The following is a 24,716-nucleotide window of genomic DNA, read 5'->3' as shown; positions in this document are numbered from 1 at the left end:
TCAGGATTATTAATGATTTATTGGGGGATGGAACAGTCCTCCTCCAAATACCACTATATACCCCCAGCCTACCCTTTGGCCTAGTTGATTGAAAATAAATAAGGTGTCTTTCAGTGAAGCAGTCTGTCTCTCCTAGAGGAGCTAAGGAGCATGGATAGGGAGGAGGGAAGAGTCCTTGCCATTTCTTGGGATTCAGGTTTCTCTGATTTTGAAGCAGAACTGGTGAGGAGTTGAACCCAGGCCAGATTATTGATTATAGAACTTGGCCCTGTTTGGCGGAATTCTCAGTAGGCTGGGTTCTAGGTTCTGGTTTCCACAGGTTCTAGACTCTAGACCCTGCTGTTGGATTCTGAATTTGAGGCCTCCAGGTATCATTTCTGAGTTACCTGCCCATCCCTGAGAGAACATTCTTCATAGAGAGGTCCCTTTCCCTCATAGTCCCATGACAACCCAGGAGCAGGTCCTAGCTCCCAGCTCTAACTGGGTAACCATGGAGACTGATTCCCCAGCCCAGAATGCACGTCTATGGAAGAAGGAAACTTTGCTGTTATTTTCGTCCTTTTTTTTCCCCTGGATGCTTTATGGGAGTAAAGCCTTGTCTCTCCCCACACTGCCAGGTACAGGTCAATGACAGGTAAGCTCCATAGTCTTCTTTCGTTCCTCCCGATGATCTTCCCAGTCTTCCTCTGGCTCATATGTACCCTTGACAATGGCAACTCGGTCACTCAGACTCATGGGGTTAGGTACCAGCAGGTAGAAGTAGAGAATGGCAGCCAGGACAGCCCCTGTGATGGGCCCCACCCAGAACACCTGGTGAAGACAGTGACCACGGGGACAGGTCATAGAAGCTCAAATACTAAGAAATCTACCCAGAAGGACCTGGAGACTCAGAACCTCTCAGAACAGCACCAGAGGCAGATTCCATAACCCAGCCCCCACCCCACCCTGCCCCACCCAGGGCAGGCCATAAATGCCTTTAAGAAAAACTAAACATACAAATCCTCCTCCCTCCCTCTGCCCCAAAGGCAGTCCATATAATTTGTCAACAAGTTAGCACTTTCCTACCCACCTATACCTCCATTCTCAACTCTCACCAACCAGCCCTGATACCCTACATTCTGCCTGTACCACCAGCTATTTAATCCCAGTGGTTTAAAGTGGGGGTGGGGGGGGGAGTGAAGGGGGAGGGTGTCTCACCCAGTGAGCAGAGCTGAATCTCTTCGTGATGACAGCTGGGCCAAAAGATCGAGCAGGGTTCATGGAGCATCCTGTGAAATAGATCTGCAACCAAAGTGGTTACCCAAGAGCTTAATTCTCCTTTCTTTTCACCTTGGCTCCTCTCCCCTCCCTGCCCTCAGTCAATCATGAACACTGATATGGAATTTTAAGAGGACCAGAAAAAATAAACGTGTCATGTAATCCAACCCCTTTTTTTGTCATATGAGGAAACTGAGGTGGAGAGGAATGACTTATTCAAGATCATCCTGCAAGTTAAGGGTGGAGCGAATATTAGACCCTAATTTTCCTCATTCTCAACTTGGTGAACTTTTCACCTCAACAATCTGTTTAATTAATCCTGGATTAATTAATTCTTCCATTCTTCTAACTTGATTCTTCAGTCTTCCCTCTTACCCAACCTCTAGCTCCCTTCAAACATATCCTGTGAGTTTCTAGAGGGACAAGATCAGAACTGGAGCTTGGAATACTCAAAGCTGAACCAGAATCTCAGGTAAATCAGGGCCCAGAAAAGGGATTGTTCACCAGTCCATTGAGCCCCTTGGTTCTCCCAAAGTCTGGGATCAAGGGAGAGTGCCAATGGGACTCCCATCTTCTCCCTATGCAATGGGCGCTTCTCTCACTTAGATCGTTATCCCCCAACCTATCGCCAAAACAGAGCTGAGTCCTTGAGACTAGTTTGCTCACCCCAACCAGATGTCCCAATGTGACGGATAGGCCAATGGAGAGAGCTGGAGAGCCCACATGGTCAGTGCGTCGGGTATCAGTGGAGGAGAAGATACAGAGTGCCAACTGGAAGGTCAGGATCATCTCTACCACCACGGCCTGGCCTGGAGTTGTGTTGTTGTTCAGCTACAGGTGAGGAGGGAAGTTGTGCAGGGTTACTGAATGGAAGGGACACCCCAAGTCCTTCAGTTATCATGGCTGCATTGACTAGTTTATTGGACTCCCATGTCTCTCTGCCTCTTCCTGAAACATTAGGCTAAGAGAAATTAGCTGAATCTTGGCCTTGAAAAATGACTTGGACCCCCTCAAACCAGACAAGCTTTATCTTCTGTCCAGGAATCCTAGTTATAGATAGACTGCAAAGCATCCCAAATTATGCGCAGATGTAGTCATTTACTAAGATTATGTAGGGAGAAAGGGAACAAGTATTCATTAAGCACCTACCATGTGCTAAGTACTTTACAAATATGATCTCATTTGATCACAAAAAGTCTTTGGGCTTTGGAACAGAGCCTCTGATAGGTCCCCCATGTACTCCAGACAGCTCTGTCCTGGCTAAATCCAAAGTTGATTCAGAGGAGAACCTTGTCTTTCCAAGGGTACTTAGTTTCCTCTCCCCCTCTGTGGGGAGCTGCCCAACTATCCCCCTTCTCCCCCTATCTATGCCTGGACAAATGCCAGTGCCAACCCCAAACCTGTCTCTCCAGTAGGGCAGACTGCCGCACAATAGCCAAGAAAATCCTTCTTTGTATTCAATTAATGGATTAATGAGTCCAGACTATAAGAGACATCATAGACCAGATTTGAGATTGGGACTACTGGGATTGGGGGGAAAGGGAAGGCGGTTGGAAAGAGCACAGGATCAGGGAACAGAATCTGGGAATTGGGAGCCAGGAGAAAAGTATGAATGAGACATGATGCAGGAAAGACAATGGGAGTGGAAGGGAAGAAGATGGTAAAGGAAAAGAAATTTAAAAAGCAGTCAAAACAACAGAACAGAACAGAGAAGAAAAGGGAAGGGAAGGGAAGGGAAGGAAAGGAAAGGGAGGAAAGGAGAGGAGAGGACATGTAGAAAGAGGATAGGGCTTGGGGGCAGGAGCTTGACCAAGGATCCATTGGCAGAGGTTGAGGACCCTCATTGCACCTCTCAACAATGGCAACCCTACTACCCACATCCTAAATGGGAAACTGAGGCTTATGTTAGAGTGTAAAGTCAGAAGCCCTCTGGGAAAGGGAATGGAGAGAAAAAGGCTCCATGATTTGATACTCCCCTCCCCCCAACACCTCCTTCCCACCCCCCATCCCCCCGTCATTCCCACCCCCCCCCCCCAAGAATTCAATTGGCCCTAGGCCAGGGACTCACAGCATTGACAGCTAGATTGCCTCGAGCATTGACAGGGGTGAGTCCATAAAGGATGCCTGCACCAGCAATGGCACCCACCAGCTGAGCGACCACATAGAAGACAGTTCGGAATAGAGAAATCTGATTGCCCACAAAGAGGGCCAAGGTGATGGCAGGGTTAATGTGCCCACCACTCACAGGACCCAAGGCCTGGGCCAGGGTGCCAATAGCCAAGCCAAATGCCATGGAAATCTGTAAGATACTGGGTAGTGCTGAGGGCCACTTCAGGGCTGAGCCCAAGCCGAAGAAGACAAAGATGAGAGTGGCAAGGAACTCAGCAAACACAGCCTTCAGGAATGCCACTGAGCACACCTCCTTCTTCATGGTGGCTGAAGGCAACTTCCCTGGCAGTCCTGAGGGGTATCACTGGTGGTGGTATCACTGTCCTCCTGTTGCTATGCTGAATCCAGCCTGCCTGGTCTCCCACTCCCTCTTTCTGACTCCTGGTTGCTTGGCACTGGAGCAGGAGGAGAGGGATATATAGGAGGCGGGAGTCCAGGTAGGGGGTAAAGGGGGTGGGGTGGTAGAACTGGGCGGCTCCTCCACCCTGGGGCTGTGAATGGGGAAAAAAGTTTCCATTTAGGGCTGGCTCCTAGCTCCCTCCCATCTGCCTGGATTCAGAGACAGTTTTTACCCATCCACCACTGACAAGGATCTGGTGACCAGTCCTGCTAGGTTCCACATGGGATTGTAGAAGTGTGGTGTGGGGCTCTCTCCGATGGCCAACTCCCACCACCCTCCAGATTCCAGTCTGGAGCTAATCCTTCCTCTCTTCTTCTCTCCCCTTGATTCCCTCCCCTTTTATCTTCAGTCTCGTTTTACATCAGGCTTTCTTTTCCCCTTCCTCTCTGCTCTCCTTGATTTCTCCCTGTCTCATCTATCTGTTTATTATCAACATTCTCCATCAATCTCAAATCTCTCTCCTCAGCTTGGCTTCTCTTCCTATGACAGCACACCCCTGGGCTTCTCTCCCTCAGGATTCAGGCATCTTGTGCTTCCCAATCATCTTACCTGCCTGAGTTGGCTGAGGCAGCGTGACCGGCAAGGGTGGGCAAAGACAGTCAAGTTCAGTTGGCATCCAGCCCCCTTGCCTTTTGCACTCCCCAGGGGTCCCTGTCTTTCCTTAACTCTCTGTACCACCACCCTGACCATGGGAAGCCTCACAGGGCTTTTTTTTTTTCTCCAATGGGTTGAAATTGGCACAAGGGCACAGTGGCAAGATTGGGCACTGTGCCCACCAGCTACTTGGCAAGTCTACCTCCCTATGGTGTGCTGACTAAATAGAGCTCTTTGTCCCATGAGTATGAGAGCTGTTAACCCCATGGGAGCACTTGGTTTCCCTAAGGTATGGGCTGAGGTGGTTCTCCCTGCCTGCCCTATGGAGGGTAGGAAAGTGACTAGTTCCAGTGGTTCCCAATCCTGATTCTCCCTTTCCCACCTTCATGGGGGGGCTGGGACTAGGTAGATAGTCAGGACATTGGGGTTCTTTTCCACTATTCACTGGGCAGAGGGTGAGGGGTAGGGTGGCCTTTTCTCTCCCTCAGTCTTCTGTTCATCCAGGAAAGGGGAGAGCTCATAGAGGGGAAGGTATGGGAGAGGAAGGGGTGACCTTGGTGGTTTAATTGTTCTGCTTTGGAGTAGAGTTTAGTGGGATAGAGATAGGGGAGACTTAATCACCGTGTGTGTGTGAATGAGTGAATGATCGTGTGGACCCCAGGGTGAGTGGAGTCTGCTGCTGTTGTGTTTTTGTTTGTCAAAGGAGGGGACCCGACAGGACTGGGAGCTAGCCTGGATTTGGGTCCAGATTCTCTTCTTGGCCTGAGTGACCCTGTCCCTTCCTGGACCTTGCTCCCCCTCCCCACCTTCAGTCCTTTCTTATTTCTGCCTCATTTCTCTGCCCCTCCTTGTTTCTCAGTTTTCCCTCTTGTCCCGTTGGTTCCTTCCCTCTATTTCTCCCCTTGGAGAGGCAATACATCTTAGAAAAAGCATTCCATTTGGAGTCTGGAGGCTATGAATTCAAATCCTGGCTGTTATCACCCTCTGTCACTAAACGACTATGGGCAAGTCTCATCTGTAAAATGGGGACAGTAATCCTTACATGATCTGCTTCAGAGGCTTGTTGTGAGGAAATACACAGACCTTAAATCTGAGTGATCACTCAGTTTCTCAATCCACTCAGACTCTTTCTTCCTCTTTTAGTGAGGAGGAGGGGGTGCCCTTGGTGGGCTCCTGGCTTTCACAGCCTGCTCTCCCTTCTTCCTTTCTCTCTAACCTTAAATCTTGGCTCCCCTTCCAAGTCCCTCTGTTTCTTCCCTTTGAACTTCCCATCTCTCTCTCCTGTTACCCCCTTTTCTCACATTCCTTTCCTCTCACTCTGTTTCTTTCTATCTGGTCTTCTCCCATTTTTTCCCACTCTACCCATCTCAGATTCCCAATAACTCCCCTTCTCTAAATCCCCCCATAGGACAGACTTTTCCACAGCCCCTCATCAATGTTAGGATTGCCCATGTTCCTCCCCACATTCTTTCTTGCCCCATTTTCTTTTCCTTCTGCCTCTTCCCTCTTCCTTACCTAGGGTCAGGCATGTGGGGAATGAGGTTCTAGTGTGTGTGCCCTGCTCACTAGTGTTTAGAGAAGGGGGGTGGGGGGTGTCAGGGAATTCACCCAGGAATGGAGTGTTAGAAAGGACAGGCCCCAGGGCCCTGGACTGGGGGTGGGGGGATGTCACTGACATTCTTTAGCTGCTGCTGGTGGTGGGATTCTGGTCACTCTAACCACACTCTCCCAGTGACTTCATGTGTATCATGGTCTAAGCTAGCTCTCATCTCTGAGATGTCCTTAGGATGGGGGGGGACAGTGTGATGCAGAAAAACCAGAGGCTGCTCCCCCCAGTTGCAAACTGGAGCTTGGAAAAGAGAGCCAGCCTTGGCAGAGGGGGTAGAGGTAGGGTGAGGGAACAGGTTTCCTTTCCTAACTACCAACTTTCTGGCCAGTGGACAGATGGGGGTTGGGAGAGGGGATGGAGAGAAGCCTTTTAGGGAGGGAGAGATGGAGGCCAGGGGAGGGGAGGAGCCTGGGAGTAAACATAGGGCAGAGAAAAGGCCAAGGAAAACACTGGCCCATGAAACCCCACTATTGTTCCATCTCTTCTGGCATTTCCGGCTCGTGTTGCTTCCTTCCCCACCCCCACTTCCCCATCACCCCTCCTGGAGCCAAGACACTGCCTGATGAAGCCAAGGGCCAGTCTCAGGAAGGTTATAGAGGTCGTTGGTTCATCAAAGAGTTCATCTCCAATTGCTCAGAGCATTTACTTTCCCTCAGGAATCAGGAATCCTCAGTTCCCCCAATTCCTCCCCTAAGCAGCACCATCTTGGAACTAGGGAAGACCCTTAATCAGGTGGGGGAAGGGGGGAAAGAAGTGGTAGCTAATCCCACTCCACCAATCTCTATGTCCTCTCCATCCCCCTCACAATCCCCTAAACAGGCCAGCTGCTCTCCAGGTCATTTAGAATTCTCTAGACTCTCCTTTGTTCTCTGCCACCCTCTTCTGTCTTCCTCAAGGTCAGGCATACTTGTGAGGTTCCAAGGAATGTCTTGCATTCCAGGGGAGTTAAGAATAAAAGACACTCTGGGAAGGAAGAAAGATGAGAATCATTTGATCCTTGTCCTATGGTGTTGGCTCCCTGATGTTCTAGAGCAGGGATGGGAAAACCTGTGGCTGGCCACAGGTGGTCTTCATGACAAGATTGGATTCAGTCAAAGGGCCTCACCTGAGGACCTAGAGGTCCACACGTGGCCTCAGCCTCAAGGTTCCCCACCCCTGTTCTAGGGTAAATCAGGAGAGAAGAAGATAAGATAGGCAAATTTTTCATGGTTATGTAGAGAGATGTCAGCTGTAGGTAAAACCTCCTGGGCCTGGAATCTTTTCACTTCAAGGTATGCTTTGATTCAATCCAATTCAATTCAGTAAGTATTTAGGAAATGCCTACTCCGTGTAAGGTGCTGAGAGTTACAAAGGCACAAACAAAATCAGTCCCTTCTGTAGAGATTCAGAGCCTGCGTCTCCAGGAGAAAGTTCATATGATATTGTGAGGGGAGGCTACCTCAGAATCAAGCTCTGCTATCTTTCTGAGATCTTTATGGACCTCAGCTGTGTCCAGCCCAGTCCAAAAGACTCTTTATCTGGAATGGAATAGGAGGTAGGTAGGACTGGAAGATTTCAGATTATCTCAGAGTGTATCACATGATGTTAGAACCATAAGAAACCTCAGGCATCCTTTGGTTCCACCTTCTCCCCTTCCCCTGTCCAGGTTACAGGTAAAGAAACTGAGGCCGTGAGAAAGGAAGGAAGTTCAAGGTTATGGAACTAGAAGGGCAAGACTTTAGAATCAGAGGGGACCTGAAAGACCACCTAGTTTAAAATAGATGGCCTTTAATTTTGGAAATGAAGAAACTGAGAGGTCCAAAGGAGGAATATGATTTGCCTAGGGTCACTTAGCCAGTAAATGGAAAGCCAAGATCAGAACCCAAATCTTCTGGACCCTGAACTCTATTCCATTACTGTTCTCCCCTTCCCTTTATACCACTATCTAGCGTGTACAATAGACCAACTGTATTACTTGACTACAATAGAATTAAAATTTCAGAGCTGGCGGATATCCAGGATAACACCTGGTACAACCCTCTCATTTTACAGGTGAGGGAACTGAAGCCCAGAAAAGGTAAGTAATTTGTCTGATTAGTTTGCAACTTAGCAGGGGATTGGGAGCTGGGGGGCCATGAGTTCTAATGGTGGATGAGGTAAGGAAAAGCCCCAGTGGCGAGGTAGTAAGCCCCTGGCTCATCTCTAGGCCTTCAGGGACTCAAGGAATGTCTCTCTCTCCAGGCAATTGGTGCAGGAGGAGAGGAAAGCCCTCCGCTCCATATCTCTTCCTCTGATTCTTGTTCCTTCCAGGATTGGTATTTGTTCTATGGCCCTCAAATGCCTTCATGCCTTCTCTCTAAAATGCCAACCAGACCACAGAATTTGGGGAGCACCGACATGAGGTCAGGCCTCCCCTGGTGTGGTAGGGTAAGTATCAGCAAACTGGTACATGACCCACGTGGACTGAACTTTTCTAAGTTGGGAGCAGGACCAGCATTCATCAACAGATCAGATCTATTGAGGGCTTGCTATGAGAGGGGAAAGGAAAAAGCTTTTATTAAGTACCTACTATGTGCCAGGCACTGTGCTAAGTACTTTACAAATATTATTTGATCTTCACAACAACTCTGTTACATAGGGGCTGTTATTTTGTCCCCATTTTACAAATGAGAAAACTGAAGCAAACAGGGGCCACATGACTTGCCCAGGGTCACACAGATAGTATCTGAAGCCCATGCTGAACTCAGATCTACCTGACTCCAGACCCAGCCCTCTAAAAACTCAGGTTAGGGAGTGAAATACAGACAAAAGAAAGGAATCTCTGACCTCAAAGAATTAATAATCTAGCTGGGGGAGGTGCCTTCAACACAGGAAAGGACTCAGATGATGACTCAAAACACCTGTAGGTACAAAAAGGAACAGATCGTTCTGGTCATTACCAGGTCCATTTCACCTCCCATAATCCTTAGTCAGGGTACTAATTTCAAGGCTCTATCCCAGTCTTTGTCGGGTTTCATGTCTAAGTGTCTACGTGTATCCTGGGTATATGTCTGGACTGTCTCTCCTGTCAAACTTGCTTCCTCAAAACAGAGACCTTATTTCCTCCTCCTGGGTCCATTTCAATCTCCCTTGACGGGGCTATCCTCCTCATCTCTGTCTCTGGTTTCCTTTAGGTCTCAGTTCAATCCCCACCTTGTACAAGAAGCCTTTCCTGAGTCCCTAAATGCTAGCACCTTCTCTCTGAGATTATCTCCCGTTTATCTTGTCTGTATCTCATTGGTACATAGTCATTCTCATGTTAGTTTCTTTGTTAGACTTGTATTCCTTAGGAGCACAGACTTCTTTTTCCTTCCCTTGCTGTGTATCCACAGCATTTAGTCTGACGTCTGACATAAAATCGGTATTTAATAAATGTTTGTTGGCTCAATGACTGACTCTACATACGAGGAGTTTTCAGGTCAGAATGATTTGGGGCTGCCCTGGAAGATGGGGCAGGATATGTTTTAGGGAACTCTGTAGGCTGCAGGGACTCCACAGAAACCCAACCCCTTCTCACTCCTCTCTCCCTTCCCAATGATTCAATTATCAAATTCACACTTTTGTGATACATCTCCTATGTATAGGTCTGAACACTGTGACCAGATCTGTGCCCCTCCTATCTTAGTTGGCTGCTAGTTTACTTTGGGGAGGGAAGTAGTCGTTAAGTCTTGGTCAAATGATCCTTTGTCTGAAATGTGCCTGACCCTGAGGAAGAGTGAACAGGGTGGGAGAGAAGGAGAAGAGAAGGAAAGAGAAAAGAGAAAGAAGAGAGTTTAGAGAATTCTAAACGACCTGGAATACAGGGAAAACAGCTGTCCTGTTTAGGGGATTGTGAGGGGGATGGAGTAGAAGTGGAGATTGGTGGACTGGGATTAGCTCTTGGTCCCCATTCCCCCCTCCACCTGACTAAGAGTGTTGCTTACAAGAGGAATTGGGGGAGTTGAGGATTCCTGATTCCTGAGAGGACTTGTACTTCAAAGATGGGTTGAATTAGATGACCCCTAACGTGCCTTCTAATTTTAGTACTCTGTGCTCCTGGCTTTGACCTCTGATCTCCTATTGACCCAGGCAATGGAGCAGACGTGAGGGCCACTTCCTGGGAAGGAAGGATGGGAAGATTAGCCTAGGCTTGAATCAAATTTGGTGTTTGCTGTGTCAGCACACAGAAGAGTCCCCATAAATTTGGGGGACCCAAGGACAGGACGCCTGGAACCCAGCAGGGTTGGGAGCCCCAAGGGAAGGACATCTAGAGCTCAATTACCTTCTTAGAACTATTCAGTTACTCAGCAAATTAGGCAGCACACCCAACACCCTGTGTAAGGTGAGATCACACTAACTTCTACTTGACCCCAGCTGGTCCAGGGAGTTTGAATTCATATGGGGCCTTGGCTGTTAAGATAGGTAAGAACCAGAGGGTATGTATCCCCATCTCTGCCTCTGGGCAGCTCTTTATTTGTCCCCCAAAGGAAGGCTAAGCTTCAGATCCTAAAGTGTGTGTGTGTGTGCGTGTGTGTGTGTGTATGTATGTGTATGTGTATGTGTGAGAACCCTCTATGTATGTACTTAGCGTGTGAAGGCCAATGATCAGGTCATTTATTCTCATCTGGTATTGAGGATCCTGGTACTCAGAGTCCTTTATTGGGCTTGAATGGAAGGATGGTATTTCCAGAGAGAGAAGGAATTTTAGTCTATCATACCTAGAAGGAACCTTGGAGGTGATCTAACTCAACCTTCTTACTTGACAAGTGTGAAAAGGAAACTAAGGCCCTAAGATGTTAATTGACTTAAGGTCACAGAAGGGGAAAAAATGAGCAAAGCGAGGTGAGATCCAAGAAATCCTAGGAGGGTGGAACAGAAGGGGTAGGCAGGGTATGGTCAGGGAGGATAGGAGAAGAGGTAAGAACACCTAATAACTGAAAATAGCCTGTGGGCAGATCAAAGGCCAGAAAAAAGTCAAAGTGTGAGTGAGGGGTGATCAGCCTGTTGGTCTGGTTGAAATTAGGGTGGCAGGGTCACACAGTGGAAATAACATTGACTTTGGAGTCAGAAACCCGAGGTCAAATCCCTTTTCTGAGGCTTTTTTGATCATGGGCAAGTCAGGGGCCCCGTTTTCCTCATCTGTAAGATGAGGGGTTTGGATTACATGTTCTCTGAAGGCCCTACCAGTTCTAGAGCCATGAGTCTATGAATGGAAAGTCCAAGGGGCAAATGGGTGTTAAATATATACAGAACAATAGCTACCTTGCTCCACCTTGGACCTCAGGACCTCTTAATCTTTTCCCTTCCTCCATCTACCTCAAATAAGATCTCAGACCTGGCCTCAGAAGATGATCCTTGAGAATGAGGCCCCTGCCATGCAGTTCTCTTCTTTGAGAAATGGGGAGAGCCTGGGGAGATGGAGCTGAGAGAGACTGAGATGGAGTGGAGGTCATTGCTAGATAGGAAGGGTCACTGGGTTCATGAGTGGGAGACTGGGTTTGGGGGATGGAAGGGATAGATAGAAATGGGAGGAACAGGAAGGTGGTACATGGTGCCATGTTTCTGCATAGTGTAGGAGTGTGTGTATTGTGTGGGAGGGCTTCTTTCAAGAAGCGTCCCCTTTCTAAGTTTCCCTCTGCCTTCTTCACCACCACCCTCCCTTCCCCAACACAAAGGCCAAGGGGTCACAAAAATATTTTTGTTCTTACTAGGTGATGAACATACTCGCACATCCATACAAACCCTCAGAAAAAGCTTCCTCCCAACTCCTTAAATGGAGAGTGTAGAGGAAAGGGAAGGATAGGGACCTAGGCATCTGGGATGTTCTTAGTCTCCTCCCCTCTCCATCTCTCCTTCCCTTCCTCCCAGTGCCCCTCTGTGTCCAGGCAGGCAGGTTCAGGGAAGAAAGTTCCATGCTCTGACTGAGTGTCTGCTTTATGGTTGGGCAGTGAGGATCCTGGACCAGAAGTTCCAGCAGGTGGGTGACCCAGCCCAGCAGATTCATATTCAGGACCTGGGACAAGTCAGAAGAATCTTCTAGGTAAAGTGGATAGGGAAATTGAGGGCCCTCCTCCAATTTATTTCAGTTATCTGCGGACTGCTCCTTGCCCTACCCCACTCCCCAAATAGATCTCTAACTGTGGCCACCTTCTTGGCCTTTCCAGCTTCTTCCTGCCTCATCCACCCCATTCAGCACCAACTAATTTAGCCTCTAGATGGAATATCTCTTTGAATGAATAAACATCAAAGGATTCTAGGCTGGGGAATCTAGTTTATTTCAAATGATCATTGTGAACCCAGAGGAAATGATCAAAGGTCCAGCGATACTAGAAGAGATAAGGCAAGTCAAGAAAAGAGGGAGGGGTTATTGTCTCAGGCCCATTCACAGATGTTTTCAAAAGCAGACACTCATGCTTGGGACTCTGATATTCACCCTCAAAGATACACAATCAAAAACATGTCTTCTGGGCATCCCCAAATATACCTGTGTGTACGCACACACACAAATTCACAGTAATAATATAAACATATATATATATGGAGAGAGAGAGAGAGAGAGGGAGAGAGAGAGAGGGAGAGAGAGAGAGAACAGCTCAGTCACATGTATAAACACACATTTGTGTACAAACACAACAATGTGCTTGTGCAAGTACAAATACACTCTGATAAGTAATTTGCACATGCAAACACATACATAGATATATATGAACACACACAACCCCAGATACACAAACCCACTGTTACGTGGTAACTGATCTCTTATTCCTTGGCCCCTCAGCTCTTAGCTCTAGTTAAGGGAATCTAAATGTTTAGAGAACTGAGGGAGAAGGTGGATCTGTGGGTTCTGATTCATCCTAAGGAAAGCAGGGGGAGTTATAGAAACAGTGGGAATTGATTTGGCCTTCCAGGGTCAAGTGAGGGAATCTACCAAGCTCCTTCACTAATAGCTCAGAGGCTCTTGCTTCTGTTTGCTGATCTCACCCCTTGCCCCAGTCCTTCTTACACCTACCAGCACCTGCTGCTCCCCCCTCCAATATGTATCCTGTGCAGGGGTCACCCACTGCAACAAATGTACAGGAAGCTGTTTCTAATGTTGTGCTGGGGCCAACTTCCATCCTTGGAAGGATGAGAATGCAGGTGGGGGCAGGCAGGTTGTCTCCTGTCTGCATATGGAAGAGAGGCACAGTAGTGTGTGGATGGGAGACCCCCTCCAGTCTAGAGCATAAGCTCTGACCCCCACAGTCAACAGCTCCAGATATCCCTAACTGCTCTGTCTCTGGGGTTCATTTCTCTTTGCCTCAGAGGATCTGGTGGGGCTAGGGAGCATGAGGGGGCCAAAGGAACATTAGGCTTTGCTGCCTCGAGGCAGGCTCTGGGGGGAGTGGAGTTCCACCGATTGCCTCCTTCTCACTTCCCTTTCCTCCCAGTCCACATCTGGCTCCTTTCCCTTCAGAGTAGCCAGCCTTTCTGAAAGGCTTTTAGCATGAGGGAATAGGAGGTAATTGTAGATGAGAGAGCCCAGGATGGCACCAATCAGAGGTCCAATCCAGAAGACCTAGGAGAATATGGAGAGAAGAGAGGGTTTAGGAGTCATAGAACCAGTCCAAGGAAGTGGTTCTGTGATTCTAAGCCATTTCTAAGAGAAACTGTAGAAATTCTACAGTATCTTGTATCTTCCTTACTCCTGACTTAGCCTGACTTGGTTCTTCCTTCAAGAACCATCAAAGCTCCTCGGGGAGTCTGGAGACTACCATTTTGATAGTGGGGAGTTGTTGAATCTTATTCCTTTGGGAAATCCCTATGAGATTAAGCCTTTAATGCTGACCCAATTCCCCTTTCCCAGAAGGTTCACATACTGGCCCTCAGTCTCTCTCTGGGATCTTTTGTAGGGAGGGGAGAGGGTTTCAGCTATTACCCAGTGGTCATCAAACTTGCCCACGACGATAGCAGGGCCCAGGGAACGGGCTGGATTCATGGAACAGCCTGTATAGTGGATCTGAGGGAGAAAAAGATTATGGAGAGTGAAAAGGGAGCAGGATTCAAGTAGGTGCTTTAAGGCAGCAAGACTGAGGATTTCACTTCATGTCCAATCCCAGCCTGAGCCTCACTCAGGGTTTCCTGGATTCTTCATTGTTGGTATCCTCCCTCCTCTCCTGTATTGCTTCCCCCACCACCACTTTGCCTCCACAAAGCCTAGGCAGATGTATGTGTCCATAGGCACATAGGAGGCAGGATAAAGGATGAAGATTCCATTGTATACTGAATGGGAGCTGGAGTGTAAAGAGAAGAGACCTAGGTTTTAATCCCACCCTCAACATATACAACACTCATGTGACCCCTGCCCCAATCCACAACAGTGTCCTCCTCAGAAGGTCTGCTGTGAGGATATAATGGCAACCTTAAAGTGCAAGGTATAAATGCCAAGTATTTTAAAATCATCATTATAGTCATTTATGTCTTACCATGGAATTGATAGTGGGAAAGGGCACTATACACATTAAGGGATGGCAGTGGGAATTGTGTCTTCTTGAGAAAGGGGTCTCTGTGTTTCCCCTCTCTCAGGAAACCTGAACTGGGCTATGACTTACCCCCAACAGGTGGCCCAGAGCCACTGAAAAGCCAATGGAGAGGGCTGGAGAGCCAATGTTGTCCTCTCGACGATCATCAGTGGAAGCAAAGATACAGAGGACCAACTGCAGAGTCAAGAAGAGCTCCACGGTGACAGCTTGGCCAGCAGTTGTATTGTTACTGAGCTGGAGAAAGAGAGCAGTCGATGGGGTAAAGGGTGGCCTGAAGGAAGCAGAGGAAATGGGGCCCTAAGCACCAATGCAGGCAAGTACCCCTGTCTCCTTCCCTCCCTCTCTCCCCTCCTCCTTTCCTTCCTCCCTCTTTCCCTTCTTTCCTGCCTTCCCTCTTTCCTTCCTTCCTTTCAGGAAGTTCACAGGGTTTCATAGCTATAAGGGACTTGAGAGTTCTGGCCCTCATTTTACAAATAAAGAACTAAAACCTAGAGATGTTTTGTGGTTTGGCCAAAGTCACAGAGCTAATAAATGGAAAAATAATAATCACTAACATCTATATAGCATGTTAAATTTTGCAAAGCACTTTACACAGTTTCATTTTACCCTTTCAATAACTCTGTGAAGTAGGTGCTATTATTATCCTCATTTTACAGATGAGAGAAACTGAGGCTGAGTGAGATTAATTGACTTGCCCAAGATCACACAGCTAATAAGTATTCAAGGTAGGATTTGAACTCAAGTATTCCTTACTCCAAGTCCATCTCTTCATCCACTGTGCCACCTAGATGTTTCAAAGGAATAGGTCTCAAACCTGGTAGAACTCCAAGTCCAAATCTCTTTTCACCAGACACCTTATTCTTTCCTCTGCCCCACTACCATTCCATATGGGAATAATATAGATATAGATAATATAGATATAGATATGTATAAATAATATAGAACAATCCATACCTAGAGTCACCTGTCATCGTAGTCCCAAGTCATGATTTTTCCCTATCTTGTGTTCCTACCTGGAGCTGGGAGAGTAAGGATGTGCCCAGATAAAGGAAGGGGAGTAACCTTCACGGTATAAATGTTTTGGAGTGAGACTGTAAAGAGGAACAGTGATAGGAACAGATATTATCTAGGCTTGAGAAGAGAGCAGAGGTGAGAACAGGGAAAGGACGTACAGGCACACCTCATTTTATTGCACTTTGCAAATGCTGCATTTTTTTTTTTACAAAGTGAAAGTTTATGGCAACCCTGCATCAAGGAAATCTACTGGTACCATTTTTCCAACAGCATATGCTCACATCGTGTCTCTGCCTGACATTTTGATAATTCTCCCAATATTTCAAATTTTTTCATTATCATTATTCTGCCTGTTGTGATCGGTGATCGGTGATCTTTGTAATTGTTTTGGGACACCACAAACCAGGCCCACATAAGACAGCAAACTTAATCAATTAAAGTTGTGTGTGTTCTGACTGCTCCACTGACTGGTTGTCTCTTCTTCTCCTCAGGCCTCCCTATTTCCTGAGACACAATAATATTGAAACTAGGCCAATTAATAACCCTACATTGGCCTCTAACCACTCAAGTGAAAGAGTCAAGATATGTGGCAAACTTATGTTGTCTTATCTTAAGAAACTGCCGCAGCCATCCCAACCTTTAGTAACCACCACCCTACTCAGTCAGCAGCCATCAACACTGAGTCAAGACTCTCCCCAGCAAAAGATTATGACTCTCTGAAGGCTCTGAAGATGATGGTTGGCATTTTCTTTTTAGCAATAAAGTATTTTTAAATTAATGTATGTAAATTGTTTTCTTAGACATAATACTATTGCACACTTAATAGACTACAGTATAGTGGAAACATAGCTTTTATATGCGCTAGGAAACCAAAAAATTCATGTGGCTCTTTGTTGCTTTATTGCTGTGGTCTGGATCTGCACCCACAATGTCTCCAAGGTATGCCTATATTGAGATCATGCTACAGGCTCAGGCTTCTTGTAGGATCTCTTTCTTATAGGAGAAGCAAATGGGATAAGAGAGGAAGGGGTATTCACGGCAGGAGAAGAGAGTTAAGTTAGACCGAAGGGAAGACTTTGACTGTCGTGGAAGTCACAATGCCCTGTGTGGCATTTTTCTTGAGGGAGTTGGGGTTGGGGAGGGGGAAGTTGGTTTTGGGGAGTTTAGAAGTTAAGCCTATACTTTAGAAGGATAGCTTCTTTAGAAGCTAAGCCTATGGTTCTTTTCCCAAGTTTTGAGGTTACTGGCTGGCTATTGAGGCCTCCAGTTTGGGGGGAAGTTTTCTATAGTAGGGAGAAATGTTTTTGGAGGATGATTCGCACTCCCGCAATCTTTCCCGGGACCAAAATTTTACCCTGGCACTATATGTCTCTGTTTCCTAGGGCTGGCCTATTCCTTGATGTACTCCTGGCCTATGCCTACTCCCTCTCTGAGCCTCACTTTCCCTAATTATGCTCTTTTCTTATCCATCCCAATATAACTCCTGGCACCAACCTGACCCCTGTGCCAAGTTGGCTGGGAGCAGCCTTAGGCAGAAGAGCTAAAGGTTGATTTCATAACCCAGCCACACCTAACGCCAAGCCTAGTTTTTGCCACCAGTTTTTGCCAAGCCTCTCCCTGCCCCCAAGGATCGGGCATTGGTCTGAATGGAGCAGCTGCCAATAAGAGGTCCCCCCACCCCCCAGGCTTCTTTTCCAGGTCCTAACCTACTTTTTTTTTTCTTTCCTTCCCTATCCTACTCTAGGTTATAGTGATCTTCCTGGGCATCTGAGGCTTTTCTAGCATCAAATCTTAATCTCTCCCACTACTATTGGTGATGCGAGGCACTAATGGACACACAAGGACTCCTAGGCTGCTCAGGATCTCTGCAGTCCTAGTATCCATTATCCTGCTTTGGGTCAGGACAGCCTCTAAGCTGTATCAGCCACGTAAAGTTCTCTCCTAGCATTTAATACCTTGAGTGCATTTTATTCCACCAACTCTCCTTGATCAAGGGAGCCTCATTTGTTAGTTCTCCAACAGCTGCACTAAGGAAATTCCTCCTTTGTTGTAAATTAGTTACAACTGAGGCAAATAAATACTGGTCTATAAATATGTGCTATCTTTATTATTGCTGTTATGGTTATTACTATGTGCAAAATATTCTGTTGGGACCCTGGGGATATGGTGATGAAAAACATCTTAGTCCCTGCCTTCGAGTAGCTTCTGCAATGTATACAATAAGCACTTAATAAATGTTTGCTGAATTGGAAAAGCTTCCGCTTTCATGGAGACCGACACACACAAATAAATGTAGTCATAACAAGTTATAACCTCCTAAGCATCCTAAGAGTTGGAAATTATGCTTAACTCAATCTTACCCCAATCTCTTTTTCTGATGGGAGTTCCTACCTAAGATCACCCAGTGGAAGGCAGTCACCCTCCTTCAGAGGAATTTCCATCTTGAAGGAAAAATATACTTTCTACTCCCAAGACACTCACATGCAAAGAGGAGGGAGGATCTAGTGAGTGTAACAGAAGGGGGAATCATGGAACCAGGCAATTTCAAATTTAAATGCATCCCAATACAGGTGGTGCTGTGGATAGAGCACTGGTCCTGAAACCAAAAAGACCTGAGTTCAAATTTGGCCTCAGATCATAGCTCACCAGCAAGCAAGTCACAATCTCCATCTGTGTAAGTTTCTTTATCTGTAAAATGGAAATAATAAGAGTTTCTACCCTCAAGACTGTTATTCAGATCAAATAAAAAATATATATGTACATATATATTTATATAGATACAGATACATATATAGTGCTTTGTGAACCTCAAAATACTATATATTAGCTGTTAATATTATCTAGTCCCATCCCTATTCAAGAAGGAATTCCCAGTCCAAATGGTCATCTAATCTTTGCTTGAACATCTCCAGTAAGAACACCTCACCTTTTCCTCCCCTACTCCTCAGCCTGGTTCACTCCGAGGCTGAGTTCATTGCTGGGAAGTTTGTGTTCCAGCCTAACTTTGCCTTTTTTGCTGCTTCTAATTCTGCCCTCTGGAGCCAGACCTCACTGGTCTAATCCGCCTTCCATGACAGCCCATCAAACACTTGAAGACAGCTATTACATCTCCTCTGAGCCGTTTCTTCTTCAGGCTAAGTAGCCTCAATTTCTTCAACTAATCTTCACAAGTCAAGGACTTAAGGCCTTTCACTGTCTGAGTCATGCTCTGGGTCCCCTCTAGCTCATCAGTAGAAAACTCTGGGGTCCAGAACTTGACGTAATACTTGACCTAATAACCTGGATCTCTAGACGGTATGGGACAAGGGCAGAGTAGAGGACCTATCACTTCCCTGTTCCTGGAAGCTATGTGCCTCCATGCAATCCAGCATTTCATAAAATTTGTATTGATATCTGTTGTTTTTTCATCATTTCAATTTTCAAAGCTTACCTCTCCCTTTTCCCTTCCCAGAGAGAGAGAGAGAGAGAGAGAGAGGAGAGAGAGAGAGAGAAACAGTTTCAAAAAACTAATCAACTCACTGATGGAGTCTGACAATGAAATACAATGTTCCACACCTGCCTCTACAAAGAAGGAAGAGAGGTTTTCTTATGTCTTTTGGGGGACCAAAGTGGGTCATTACAATCACAGTTTCCTTTCCTTTCCTTTCCTTTTCCTCTTCCTTTTCCTTTTCCTTTTCCTTTCCTTTCTTTGCTTTGCCTTGCCTTCTTCTTCCTTTCCTTTCTTTTTTCTTCCTTCTTTCGTCTTTTTCTTTCTTTCTTCCTTTTTCTTCTTCCTTCCTTTCCTTTTTTCCTTCCTTTTTCTTCCTTCCTGTCCTCCCCTTTCTTTTCCCTCCCCCTTTTTTCTTTCTTTCCCCCATTCATCCTCTCTTTCATCCTTCATCTCTTTCTTCCTTCCTTTTTCTTCCCTCCTTTCCTTCTCTTCTTTTCCCTCCCTCCTTCCTTTTCTTTCATTCTTTCCTTCCTTCCTTTCCATTCATAAATAATCACATGACTCGTACTGAGCTTACAATCCACTGAAATTCCCAAGACTTTTTCAGACAAACCATTGTCTAACTGTGCCTCCCTGTGTCTTTCAAAGTCAACTTCTTAAACCTGAATATAAAACCTTCCTTTTCCCCTTCTGAGCTTCATCTCCTTAGATTTAGCCTAATGTTCTAAACCTCAGTGAACATTTTGGATTCTATCATTCAGTACATTAGTTATCCATACTGGCTTTGTGTTCTCTGCAAATGATAGCTGGATGGGATGAACTTTCTAAGGGCCCAGTCTTATTGATATTTCTTAGGAGCATCCCACTTACCTCTTCTAAGAGTCTAGAGAGGGACAAAAAGTGGATCCCAGTATCACTGAATGGGTGAAACTAGGCAAAGAAGAAGAACCTAAGTGATCCGGACTTTGCACTGCCCTCTCTGACTAACAGGGAGACTGAGGTTGGGGATAGTGAAAGTTATGTGCCAAATCCTACAGATTACTGTGGATGTAAGATCCAAGTCCCTCGGTTTACAGAAGAAAACTGAGCCTCAGAGAGGTGAATGGATTAGCTGAAGATCACAAAAAATAAACAACAAAGTTGGGACTCAGATCTGACTTTTCTGACTCCAGACTCAGGGCTCTTTCCACTGGGCCAATGGATTACTTTAGGACTGTATGTCGGAAGCAATTGGGCAGCCTTGAGAAATTTGGGGACCTGGCCAGGGAGGAGAGATTGAGAATCAGAGATTATGTCCCATTAGTTCAAGTCGTGGCCAGTGTAGGAGGGTAGCACATGTGCCTGGTGTACCTCAGCCTCTCCCAGCATTGGCTCTCTTCATGTCAGATGATGAGTCAATCGCTACATTATGATAATAGCTCAATTTTTACATATCTTTAAGGCTCATAGAGAGCTCTCTTTACATGCTGTGTAAACTACCTGGTGAAGTCTATCTGGCTCCTGTGAGACAGGTAGTTGTTTTGCCCCCCCCCCTTTTTTTTTACAGATGAATTCACAGAATGGATTCAATTACTTTCCAAAGATAATGCAAGCTATATTTGTTTGAAGACATGGTTGCAAGGCTCCGAACTCTAAGGCTAGAGCTCTTTGTAATGTTATCATAGTGCCTCTCTTGGAATCTTGTTTGTAATTCCTAGCTATTATTAACTCAAAGGTCTTCTCTAGGACCTCTCTATAGCTGTGGCTAGAACTGGAACTCAGGCTTTCTAGGTCTCCCCAGGTGATGATGGGCAGAGTCTGTTCCAACTACACAAATACCTTCCCACAAACACCACAGCCCAGCAGCACCACATACACAAGTGTGGCCTGTATTTCTTCTTAGTTTTAACTTATTAAGAGGCTGTGGGGCATAATGCAAATAGTTAGAGGACTTAGTCTGGGCTCTGCCACTAACTAGCCTCCCTAGACTTCAGTTTCCTCATTCCTAAAATGATAATTGATCATATTTTTCATAGTAACTTAAATAATAATGGCTAGCTTTTATAAATATTATTAAATAAATATTATTATTAAATGAATGAATATTAAATTAAATTATTATTACCACAGCAGCTCTGGGAGGCAAATGCTATTATTATCCCCAATATATAGATGACGAAACTGTAGCAAAAGTTAAGTGACTTGCCCAGGGTCACACAGCTAGTAAGTATCTGAGGCTGGATTTGAACTCAAGCCTTCTTGACTCTAGGAACAGTGCTCTATCTACTCTGATGCCAAGTTGCCCCTAATAGCAATCCTGTAGTGTAGATAATACAAGTATTATTAATTTCATTTGCTAAATGAAGAAACTGAGACTCGTGGAGATTTAGCAACTTGCCTAGGGTCACAAGGAATCATCAACACAGCTCAAGTAAGAAATTGGTTTCCCCCATAGGATTAGCTACCATTTTCTGTGTGTCTGGTGCAGTGGGTGATCCCTTGCCTAAGCTCTAGTAGACACATTCATAGGAAGGTGGGAGGAGGGCTGAGGGGCCCTGGCAGGTAGAAATAGAAGGACCGGGGCAAGGCATGAGTCAGGGAAAGAAGGGAAAGGAGGTCTTGGAAGAGCTATAAGTAAGGAGCTTGGTAGATTCCCTCACCTGACCCTTGAAGGGAGAATCAGAGTCTAGTTGCTCTTAGAATGCCCCATCCCTGACCCCCACTGCTCCTTATCAGGATTCCTTAGAACACACAGACCTACCCCTTCCCCTTGGTTCTAAGTGGACTAGAGCTAGAATCCAGCTCTCCAGTTGAGCAGCTTAGGACCTTTTCAATACAATAGGGTTTGTTTTTTTTTTACTGGGTCCATGAACTTGGGTTAAAAAATATTTTTTGGATAACTGGGTTTCAATATAACTAATTTCTTTTGTATTTTATTTTATGCATTTAAAAACTTTTTTCTGAAAAGGGACCAGATAGACTTCACCAGACTCTCAGAGGAGTCCAGGACAGGAAAAAAGGTTAAGAACCTTGTACTTTAGTGCTGATTTCTGAGGTTTTTCCTTGGAGGACAAAAATTCTAAATTTATGTGCCCATCATGCACCTTGGTTCCATCTCTGTTCTTAAGGATAACTTAGATCTTTGATAGCTTTTAATTATGTTTGCAACCCTGATTCTGATTTTGGCTAGAACCTCCACCTGCCCTTGAATGCCCCCTCTAATCTCCAACATTCCTCACTAAGCATGGACTGTTCTGATTACCTCTCCTTTCCATTAAAACACCGACAACAAAACCAGTGTCTCAGATTCAAACCCAGAATCCTGAGTCCTAGACCCTCTTATCCCAGTAATCAGCAAAAGCTTTTTCAATTACTGGAGACCGAGAATAGTAATAATATTTCCCATTCATATAATGTTTTCAAACTTACAAAGAACCTGTAAAGTCAATGGCATGCGTTGCTATCTTAATTTTACGGATGAGACTTGTTTAGAGAAATAAAGTGACTGGCCCAGAGTCATGGAACTGGTAACACTTGACATTTATCTATAAAGCCCTTTGTCTGAGATTTACAAAGCACTTAATATCAATGAATTCATTTGATCATCACCACAACTCAGAGAGACAAGTTTCACGGGAATTATCATTTATGTTTTAGAGACTGGAAAACTGAGGAGCAAAGAGAAGTGATTGGACCGTGGCCACATAGCTATTGAGTATCAGAAGAGCATTCAAAGCCAGGTGTCTGCTAAGTTCAAGGCCCCTGGTGTTTCCACTATATTGAATTTCCTTTCTGATTATTACATGGAATAGTTGACTTGAAACTCTTGATCCCTACTCTGGTACTATTTCTATCATACAATGAGATCCCCTGCCCTGAGGGGTGAGGCTTCTGGATTACTCACCTCATTGATGACCAGATTCCCCCGGATGGCAGGTGGGGTGAGCTCGTGGAGAATGGCAGCCCCAGCTACAGCCCCCAGGATCTGGGCAGCCACATAGAAAGTAGCTCGGAGGAAGGAGACATGGCAACCCACCAGACAGGCTATAGTCACAGCTGGGTTAATGTGCGCTCCACTCACATGGCCCAAAGTTTGCACCAGGGTGCCAATGGCCAGACCAAAGGCAAGGGAGATCTGCAGGACAGAAGGCTGAGCATGAGGCCAGTCGAGGGCTGACCCCAGGCCAAAGAAGACAAAGAGGAGAGTGGCCAAGAATTCTGTACAGACAGCCCGAGAGAAGGCTAAGGAACGCAACTCCCACATCCTTTGGGCTGGCGTCCCGGTGGGAGACTGAGAGACGCAGAAGGACTCAAGCCACAGAGGTTTTTCAAGCAGTCTCTGGAGAAAGCTGGGATTGGGGCATTTATAGGGCCATCTAAGGCACAGCCATGGGCACTGGCGGAAGCATGAGGGGGCGGGAAGTAAAGCTGGTACCCAATAGTCTGGCTTTTTGGTAGCCACCCTCACCCCCACCCCTTTATTGCTGCCAGTATGGTTATCACCCCATCTTAGCCTTCACAGCTGACTAAAGTTCCCCATTAATAAGTCTTAGATCACTGTAATATCTCCCTCTTTTCCTTGTTTGTTCTCCCCTCTTGCCATGGATGGCCTCTGGCCCTCCCTCCCTGGGCACTCCCTCCTCCCCAAGTACATACCAGTGAAGGAGAAACTCTGGAGGTCATTCAATTCAATTCAATTACTCACATTTAAAGTTTGCAAAGGGGCTTTATTATCACATTCAGAGGTTCCCATAATGGGCAATAGCACCCATGGGGAACGCTGGACTGATGAAGGGGGAGGTATAGTAGCCTTGGGTGCAATTGGGAGCACTGAACAAAAACAAGGGGGCATTAGAAGCATAAGGAAAGAAGATAAGAAAATTCTGACAAACTATTTGTACATGTTTCACCTGTTGTGTAACAGAGTTAAAGTTGTAGTGATTATATTATTTTCCAAATAAACACACAAAACGCAAGTTCTAACCAATCAGCAGTCAAGTCCTTCTATAGTTCTTAACAAGCAGGTGTTGGTGGCTAGCAAGCAAGTCCAGCATGCACTGGTAGGAATATGTTCATGTAATGATTTGTTTACAATATGATACTTTACAATTACATGACATAATGTTGTACCATCAAAATTTCAATGCAGGAAAAAACCCACAAATTTACAATAAATTATTAAATTTAAGATGCATCATTTAAAATATATATTTTTGTATTTTTTGAAATCATGCAAATTTCAAAAAAAAAAATCTGTTAAAGAGTTAAAGAAAGTAGATTCCCAGAGTGGTGCTGAGGAATTTTTTTTTTAAGGGGGCAGTAAGCCAGATAAGTTTGGGAACCTCTGTTCTACACATTCAAGAATGAAGAACAAATAACAACCTACACATACACAGATAAGTAAATACAAAGCAATATCAGGAATGAGAGAACCCTACTAAGTCCAGGGAGCTGGGAAATATTCCCATAGGAGAGGGTTGTATCACAGAAGCCCAAAGGAAGAAGGACTATCCAGGAAGACATTCTCCCCTCTCCCCCCTTTCCGACAGTGTCAAAAACTGGCGAAATCAAGTAGAATGAGGAAAAAAGAAAAATCTACTGTATTTAGCTGTTAAAAGACCTTCAGTAGCTCAGACAGAGCAACCTCAGTAGAGTAGTTAGGTTAGAAACCACATGGCAAGGAGTTGAGAAGTGAGTGGAAGGTAAAGAAATGGAGGCAATGAGTAGAGGTGGCCCTTGTCAGTGGTA

The 24,716-nt window shown here is 45.7% G+C and overlaps 2 protein-coding genes and 1 long non-coding RNA gene across 3 annotated transcripts; 1 reads left to right on the top strand and 2 right to left on the bottom strand.

Moving 5' to 3' along the window:
- On the bottom strand, positions 1-3,821 carry AQP5 (aquaporin 5). The gene is made up of 4 exons (XM_072654643.1): positions 3,326-3,821; positions 1,924-2,088; positions 1,198-1,281; positions 1-810 (listed from the first exon to the last, which is right to left on the bottom strand). The coding sequence occupies exons 1-4, from the start codon at positions 3,686-3,688 to the stop codon at positions 625-627; spliced, it is 798 nt and encodes a 265-aa protein (XP_072510744.1). The 5' UTR covers positions 3,689-3,821; the 3' UTR covers positions 1-624.
- A 3,273-nt stretch (positions 3,822-7,094) lies between these two features.
- On the top strand, positions 7,095-16,337 carry LOC140534044 (uncharacterized). The gene is made up of 5 exons (XR_011977151.1): positions 7,095-7,300; positions 8,061-8,085; positions 8,319-8,435; positions 14,624-14,858; positions 16,051-16,337. It is a non-coding gene; the product is annotated as an uncharacterized lncRNA (long non-coding RNA).
- AQP2 (aquaporin 2) lies at positions 13,271-23,330 on the bottom strand. Its single transcript, XM_072654644.1, has 4 exons — positions 22,873-23,330; positions 14,615-14,779; positions 13,942-14,022; positions 13,271-13,581 (listed from the first exon to the last, which is right to left on the bottom strand). Exons 1-4 carry the CDS (start codon positions 23,230-23,232, stop codon positions 13,372-13,374), a joined length of 816 nt encoding a protein of 271 aa, XP_072510745.1. The 5' UTR covers positions 23,233-23,330; the 3' UTR covers positions 13,271-13,371.
- Between the last annotated feature and the right edge of the window lie 1,386 nt (positions 23,331-24,716).

The sequence above is a fragment of the Notamacropus eugenii genome, chromosome 3, assembly GCF_028372415.1.
Source record: "Notamacropus eugenii isolate mMacEug1 chromosome 3, mMacEug1.pri_v2, whole genome shotgun sequence".
In the NCBI taxonomy this organism is placed as follows: domain Eukaryota; kingdom Metazoa; phylum Chordata; class Mammalia; order Diprotodontia; family Macropodidae; genus Notamacropus; species Notamacropus eugenii.
This window is presented reverse-complemented; position numbering and strand designations above follow the sequence as displayed.

Coding starts and splice junctions, on each gene's coding strand:
- AQP2 (XM_072654644.1), bottom strand. CDS start 23,232: ATGTGGGAGTTGCGTTCCTTAGCCTTCTCTCGGGCTGTCTGTACAGAA. Junction 14,780..22,872: donor GGAATCTGGTCATCAATGAG/GTGAGTAATCCA, acceptor CTCTTTCTCCAG/CTCAGTAACAATACAACTGC. Junction 13,582..13,941: donor GCAAGTTTGATGACCACTGG/GTAATAGCTGAA, acceptor ATATTCTCCTAG/GTCTTCTGGATTGGACCTCT.
- AQP5 (XM_072654643.1), bottom strand. CDS start 3,688: ATGAAGAAGGAGGTGTGCTCAGTGGCATTCCTGAAGGCTGTGTTTGCT. Junction 1,282..1,923: donor CATTGGGACATCTGGTTGGG/GTGAGCAAACTA, acceptor CTTTGGTTGCAG/ATCTATTTCACAGGATGCTC. Junction 811..1,197: donor GATTCAGCTCTGCTCACTGG/GTGAGACACCCT, acceptor TGTCTTCACCAG/GTGTTCTGGGTGGGGCCCAT.